At 38.3% G+C, this 7,500-nt stretch overlaps 2 protein-coding genes across 3 annotated transcripts in view; one reads left to right on the top strand and one right to left on the bottom strand.

The window, feature by feature from the left end:
* LOC138015319 (COMM domain-containing protein 5-like) overlaps positions 1–4,226 on the top strand; it is a 26,655-nt gene extending 22,429 nt beyond the window's left edge. The window contains exon 7 of the mRNA XM_068862312.1: positions 4,088–4,226. The gene's annotated coding sequence lies outside the window, so the exon portion shown is untranslated. The remainder of the gene's footprint in view (positions 1–4,087) is intronic.
* The window catches only part of LOC138015318 (LON peptidase N-terminal domain and RING finger protein 3-like), a 16,912-nt gene that overhangs the window by 8,476 nt on the left and 936 nt on the right, over positions 1–7,500 (bottom strand). For both annotated transcript variants that reach the window (XM_068862310.1, XM_068862309.1), the window contains exons 2-6: positions 5,929–6,047; positions 5,589–5,711; positions 3,845–4,019; positions 1,216–1,309; positions 573–687 (exon numbers count right to left, since the gene is read on the bottom strand). In XM_068862310.1, the coding sequence (XP_068718411.1) occupies positions 573–687; positions 1,216–1,309; positions 3,845–4,019; positions 5,589–5,711; positions 5,929–6,047 (626 nt within the window). The remainder of the gene's footprint in view (positions 1–572; positions 688–1,215; positions 1,310–3,844; positions 4,020–5,588; positions 5,712–5,928; positions 6,048–7,500) is intronic.

The raw sequence follows: 7,500 nt of genomic DNA, 5'->3' as shown, positions 1-7,500 counted from the left end.
GCTCAGCGTTACATAGTGACATTAATTAAAATATAAACCAAGAATGAACCCTAACACAACCCTGATACCCTTTAAAAGCTTGATTTAGTCCCAGTTCTCTCAATCTGTGTTCAAAGGCTGTTTGTGTCAGTACATGAAGGCACAAGGAGGACACTCCATGTAACCAGGGATGTCGCTAACACCCGGCTGCCGGCGAATTTCAGTGGCTCATGGAGAGTTACTGCCAGCTGAAAATTCAACAGAGTACAAAGACCTGGTCTAGCTGATTTCAAAGACGTACATGTACAGTCCAAAAGTGCTGACTGGGCTTCTTGACGAGCCTGCTTAATCTTTTCTTAGCTACACTGTATTACCCAGGGATATGTCCCTGGGTAGGGTAACAGGTGATTCTTTAAAGTTAATGAATGGGTTTATGGTAAAAAAGTTGCAGACTTGGCTCACTGGCTTGCATATACAGCTGTACCAGTATTATTCAGCACACTTTCACAGTTCTGGAGAAATTGCATACTACTAAATAAATACAAAATACTAAAATAATACAAACATAATAAGTGAATGGTTGTGTCTTGTACCTTGCTCAATGAAAATCGACAGATTGGACATGTTGGTCTGTGATCAAGATTGCAATTAAGACAAGAACGACAAAATACATGGCCACAGGGTGTGGTCACTGGCTCATAAAATAACCTAAAAAATGACAAAGATTCTCATTAGTAAGGTTCAATCTACTAAATACAAGATGTAAAATTTTCATACAAATTATAGGGGCTTAGATTGTAGACTGGAGTAGCAATTCATCCCTGTCTATAATTTGGTCTTCATGTATATAAATTTGTAAACTGAATTAAGGTGTAGCATGGGTTGTATTCCTTTATTCTCAAGATTTTCTCTTGGTACTCCTGTTTTCCTCTCATTTAAAGAAACCAACATTTTGATGATCATATAAATTTTAGATTTTACGCATACTTGTAGAGTCAACGTGTTTGCACCAATTGGCCTTCAGCAAGCACATTTTTGTATGCAACTTATAAAGCAAAATCCTCTGCATTATTACTGATGCTTAGGCTGTGATTTCATAAAAAGCCATGAATAGATTGAGAGCTAGTCCTCGTATGGATGAATTAATATTGCTGAGGACACTCAACTCAAGATTGCTTTTAACGATACCATACAATTTTACACTGTAAGTAAGACAATTAATTTGGGCTGTAATACCTGCAACAGAGGGTGCATTCAAGGTCTTCTGTAGAGCAGCACTTCAGAAACTTTAACCTCTTTATGTCTGGTTCATCATCTTCAGGGCATTTCTCTAAATATCATGGATTTCATGTTAATTTTCTATCGCTGACCAACACAACCTCTGAGGCACAGACACGTGTGCATGATTGTACATGTACTATAAAATGTTTAATACAACATTTGAATCAACACTTATTTACAGCTGTCCTTGATGATCCAAAGAGGAAATTCCACAAATAAACCAATAATAATAATATTGTTTTGAAATGTTAGCTTTCAAAACTGTGATTTAACATTAGTCTGCAATTGTCAGACACTGATTACAAACTGCCTTCTAAATAATAAAGAAGGCAGCTTATTTAAGGGCATTACTCTTGAATGAACAATGAATATTAACACTCTTCAATCTGGTGCCCAATCTAAATCATTTTAACTTTAGAGGTTTAAGATCTACCTTAAAAATAAGTCTGGTGTAGCTCATCCTCTAATTAAGCCAGCCTTGGAAATGTTCATAACTTCCCCAACACTGCAAGTTTTTTCACTTCAAATGTAAATCACTTGTTCTTGATCATAATTTATTATTGAATGTTCAAAATTTAATGATTTGTTAAATAAAAGATTACTGGTAAGTACCGCATAAACACCCGCAGATAAGCCAAATCTTTTTCCCAAAAATAGTCCCTAGAAATCAAAAGGCTGCTTCTGGTGTCCAATTTTCCATCTTCTAATGATGGTTACTATAACGTGCAAATGTTCTGCTCAATTAGAGGGACGGTGTAAACTGTAGTTTGCACGTTAGGATTGCAGGTCACTGTTTCACCATACTAAAACAACCCAAAACTTTACTAATGCTAACATATTACGCCTAAAACACAATGTTCAAGCCTAACGTTAACATTTTGTAAAGGTTTGGGTTGTTTCAGTTATTTTATAATAGTAAAAACAATGACCTGCAACCTGCACTTTACACTCTCCGCCTCTCGTGTTCTTGTTGTAATGCAAAAATCTATGGAAAAATTGTGGGTAAGACTAAGTATTTTCCATTTCAATGTTAAAGTGAGTTTACGTTTGATGAACAGCGGATGAAGAAGACTTCTAAAGACTCGACTTTGGATTTCTTTTCATTTCTTTCAAAAACTTGTTTTTTCCAATATTAAATTTGAGCAGCTAAATTCAGGGTGCAGCTTATCTGTGGGTGTTTACAGTACCCAATTTGACACCTCAAATGCCCAAGTATGTCCCCAGCTGGCGAGAAACGGGGCTCAATGGGTTAAGTTATACTCTTCTCAAACTGGGGGGCAAAAATTTACACACATGGGAAGGAGAGGATACAAGTTGCTTGACAACAGGCGAAAAGACAACAGAAAAATCAGAGTCCTAGGCAGAGTCTTACGACCTACGTATTCACCCGTTGGATGCTCTACCCCTTGAGTTAAGACAACTCGTGGGAAGCAGGGTCATTTATTTAGGTCCTGAACGTACACATAGATGCCAAGTCTCCAGCTTTCACACTCAATCTCCAGCTCTCCAGCCAAGCAAGCAAAATCTCCAGCTGAGCTTGGGTTAACAAATATAAAATTATTGTTCCACAAACGTAAAACTGTTCATGATCTGCGAAATCGTGAAATCAACGAGAAATCAGCGGCAAATTGACGAGAAATCAAGAAATTCTAGACCCCAGAGCCCTTTTCTTCTCACTGCGCGTGTTTGTTTGCCCGAAGTGACATGGTAAAATGTGTCATTAAATTAACTCAGAATGCAGGAAAAGTGATCTAGGAGAACTCAGATTTAAAAATTTTCCCTTGGGGGGAGGGGAGGGCATTCCCCCGGACTCCCCTCGAAAAGCTTGCGCCTTTGTTGTTCGCTCGGATTAGGCGCTCCATTAAATCTCCAGCGAGCCTCTCCCTACAACTTGGCATCTATGCGTACAATGTGTCCCGCTGGTCTGTATCCTATCCTTCCCATGGGTGCATTACACCTAGTTTCCATCATTTCATGTATCTGCAGACCAGCAAGACACATTGTCAATTTAGGACCTAGATAAACCACCCTGCTCCCCATGAGTTGTAGTCGCTGAGTGGGTAGAGCATCAGACAGGTGTTACGGAAGTTGCAGGTTCGAATTGTGCCCTCAGTTGTCCTTTTGCTTGTTGCCAAGCACCTTGTACACTAAATTTAGTAAATCTTAATAATTTTATTTGCAACAGTTTTTCCAGTAAAATTAAAATTGAGTGGTTAGCAATAGCTGTGCACATACATACTTAATTGACCACTCCCCATAGGGGCTTTTCAGGGCCGACGAAACGACAGAACACAACAACAAGAACTGTTAAGAATCCCAACTGGCCAGAGGCAAACCAGTTGACTATTTACAAGTGCAGTTGAGAAGTTGAACCAGGAACTACCACGAACAAATTCAACAAGTAGTCAGAAAATGTCTTGAACCCGGGAACTCCAGATCTCTAGGCAAGTGTCCTAACCACTGGGCCGCACTGCAGTGCATAATTCACACATGTTGTTCAAAGTTAAATGGCTGCCAATAAAAGGGGCAAGGGTTGTGCATGCAGTCCTCAGATAAGGACCCACATTACATGACTGAATTTTACCTTTAATATTTCCATATGATTTACTCTGTTCAACCAAAGTTAATAGATTCCTTAGTCTTTGAAGAATGGGATCTGTTGTTTCACTTGTGCAAACATCATCACCAGTTCCAGGTGTTTTTTCCTGTTTACAGCTTGTGGAGGCTGATACATCTTGAGTTATCACCTCATGGATTAGCTGCCACAAACGTAAAAGTGAAATAGTCATCTTTTATTAAAATGTCTTGTTTTCTTTATTATTCAAAGAGCCCTCACAGGACAGAGTGAATGCCATTCTACTCCAGCTGCAGAAGCAAGTTGGATACAGAGCACTGGATAACAATGGAATTAATATTTTATTATCAAATGGAAATTAGCTGGAAATTAGCCCTACAGCTGTTAGTAGTAGTGAGAACAGTGCCAATGAAAGATAGAGAAATATCTCTGACCAGCTTGAGAATTGAAGTCTATGACTGTGTGGAAAACAAAGATGATTGCCTGAAAAAAAGTTCCTATTACATGTATAAGTGTTTCATCTGTCATTTCTTCCAAGGGGTCTTTGTTGTTTTTTTTGTGGGTCTTTGATCATTGTTTTCCACTCACCCACTCAATGACCTTTAAATTTGATCACAAGTTGCCTTACAGAATGATCGAGCCTGATCATGCAAGGCCAACTAAGACCTGGCCATGCATGGGTATTTTGGTAAAGGTAAACAATTACAATCTGATCCCACCAGTATGTACAAGAATTAGAGCTTTGTTTTAACTTTATTCTTAATGTTAAACAAGATGTGTCTTGAAATTTATTCAAAGAACTCTGGGGTCATGCTCTGCTCACCAAACATTATAGACTTTAAGATATAATTATAAGACAGAAACATCAGCACATTAAACATCACTTCAAATTAAAAACTGCCTTATCCTGAGTCTTTCAAGATTATTCCATCTCATTAATGTTGCACAATATGAGTGAAGTATCCTAAAAGTAAATTGGTACTTGAGCAGTTTTACAGTAAAAATTATTAGGATAGTATGCACACTTTCATTGGTCAATACTTGTGTTTAGATGAGAGTATGTAAACATGGCTGTGACATCACACAAATTTTGATTACCGTAGTTATGTGTTGTCAGATGCACGTTTTGATTGGCTGGTAGGAAATAAGAGCATGTATCAAGAAAATCTGTTTCAATCAAGAAGAAAAAAAAACAGCATTTTCCATCCTTTGTTGAATTATTTTTGAGAAATATTTTAAAAATTAAAGCAAGAGACGACTTTTTCCTTGTTTACATCACCTCATCTAAACACCCAGGGGAGTTGGAAGAATTCAAGACAGTTATGTAAACCTGACATGCAGTGTTCTAACATTGCCCCCAAACCTTCAAATTTGATTTTGTTGTCATGCAGAGCACAACAAAGAAATATGCCAAAAGTGTGTCACTGAACTATTAAAAGTTAAACGTCATTTTGTCTTGTATTAATAGGAATTTATGCGTAGCCAAAACAACATCAAATTACGTTGCACACACAAGAAACTATTTTAATAATTACATAGTTATTTTTGCTGTCACAGCGAAATTCGAGAAAATACCTCAATGCTTATCTCCGTGATATTTTTTTATGCTGCAGGTGTAATTTTTATCTACAGTAGTATATGGAAATTTTCTGGAACCACACAATAAAGAATTATTGATACCGATCATTTAAAAAGAAAGTGGTTATTACCGGTACTTACTGGTAGTTGAGATGTCCTTAGAAAATAACATTACCTTTGTTAAGGATGTTTGGACTCCTTTGTTGTCACGATCCCTCACAAGACAGTGTAAAAATGACACAGCTGCCTCTACCTTCTGTTGAAGACCTAACAAGGCACAGCCCCTTCGGTAAAATCCCTAAACATTTAATTAAAACCATAGATTTGTTATGTGATAGCGGAAATCTCAACCACTTCACCTTTTTTTCTCAAATAAAGAACATACCAGTGGTGATGAAAGATTTTCATGAAAACAAATCAGTAAAAGCAGTAAAAAAGTGCAAGCTCGTTGTATAATTATATGCTTCCTTGAGGGACCCTTGTGGAATCTGGGAGCATATCTTTGTTGTTCTTACTTTTGGCCAGGTTGGCTGGAGTTCACAAGTCTTGTTGGCTTTTTCCAAAGCTTCTTCAAAATTGCCAAGTGACAGAAATACACAAGCAAGGTTACTTGGAATCAAATGATCAGATTTGCCTGCAATATAACCAGTACTATGTCACAATAACAGAGATTCCAACCCTGTCAACTAAGGGAGGTTTTAGGGGTGGCGTAGCTGTACCCACGAGCCCAGTGGGCACAACTCTCTAGGAAGATTCGGGGACATGCTCCATTGGGAAATTTTTTTAAGATATGTGCCTCTAAGATGTCATTTCCTACATGTTGGGAGTGGAGTTTTTAACAGGCAGTGGAAGCTAAGGCCCATTGTTCCCACAAATGAATGCAAACTACTCAGTCTTGGATCATGCCAAAAACAACACTGTAAGAAAAAGTGGCAGGTGGGGGGAGGGGGGGCTACAGCTCCTTCCTCTCCGCAACCCCTAAATAAAATGGATTGAATGCAGCTATTCCAAGTTGCTTTCACCAAATTGGGTCTTGACCAGCAGGCAGTACCACTACCCAAGTGCATTACCGTTAGAGCATAAGGAATTCTTTCGAGGGACAAACAACAATCCTAAAAACCAGCAATATGGGGCTGAATCCCAACCCTAACCCCCCTACCCTCACCCCTAACCCCCACCCCCAAATAACTCCTGTCATGCAACTTACCTCACAAAAAGCAAATGTTTAATTGTCACCACAAAGTAGAAAAACTGGGAGTTGCAAGTGAAAGATTGCCTTGCACAACACTGTGGAAAACCTCACTGACCCCACCTCCCCTCCCAAAAATTTACTTTTGGGGCATCTTCTCACCCTCCCTAGTTCTCATTCTTTCCAACGAAATAGGCACTCTTAGTGAAGCAAATTTCCTGGCCACTTTTGGCTTCTCTTTAGAGGCAACGACAGTATGTAACCCTTTTGATAATGAATGGATATTATCCCATTCAAAACAAGTAAGGAAACAGGAGGTTAGTTGACATACAGTATGTCAAATTGGCAGGGAAAAAGGTGTGTTGCTTGAGGTTCCATGTTTTATGAGTCAATAAATCAGTGAGTCAATGAGACTCACAGTCCATAGACTATAACAATAATTTATTGATTAAGCCTAAGCCCTCGTTTCAGTGATTACGCCTAAGCACTCTAAAATTTTAGCTTTCATTTTATGGTTTGGTTAATTGCACTAACTCATTGACTCAATTGACTCATAAATAGTGTACACTCGTGTTGTTTGGTGCAAATCATCTTTTAAGCTAATGGTTTTTAAGGCAGATAAAAATTTTCGCCCAAAATATGTCAAAAATCATGAAAGGAAACCCATGAAAGTGATTGTGAGCGGACAAGTAAACATAATATTAGCATCGCGCAAAACATTCCATTTCCAATGAAATTAATCACGAAAAGTAAGAACGATTGAATGCAAAGTACACCACTTCAATATCACCACTGCTTTCCCAACCTGTATATGTTTCTCGGCGAGAGGTGGTCACAAATTAATTACATACTGAACGTAATAAAGGATCATGGCAGTAAACGAAAAGGTGTTACGCAA

Source organism: Montipora capricornis, chromosome 9 (assembly GCF_036669925.1).
Source record: "Montipora capricornis isolate CH-2021 chromosome 9, ASM3666992v2, whole genome shotgun sequence".
Classification (NCBI taxonomy): domain Eukaryota; kingdom Metazoa; phylum Cnidaria; class Anthozoa; order Scleractinia; family Acroporidae; genus Montipora; species Montipora capricornis.
The sequence above is the reverse complement of the archived record's forward strand: the minus strand, read 5'-3'. Positions and strand labels throughout refer to the sequence as shown.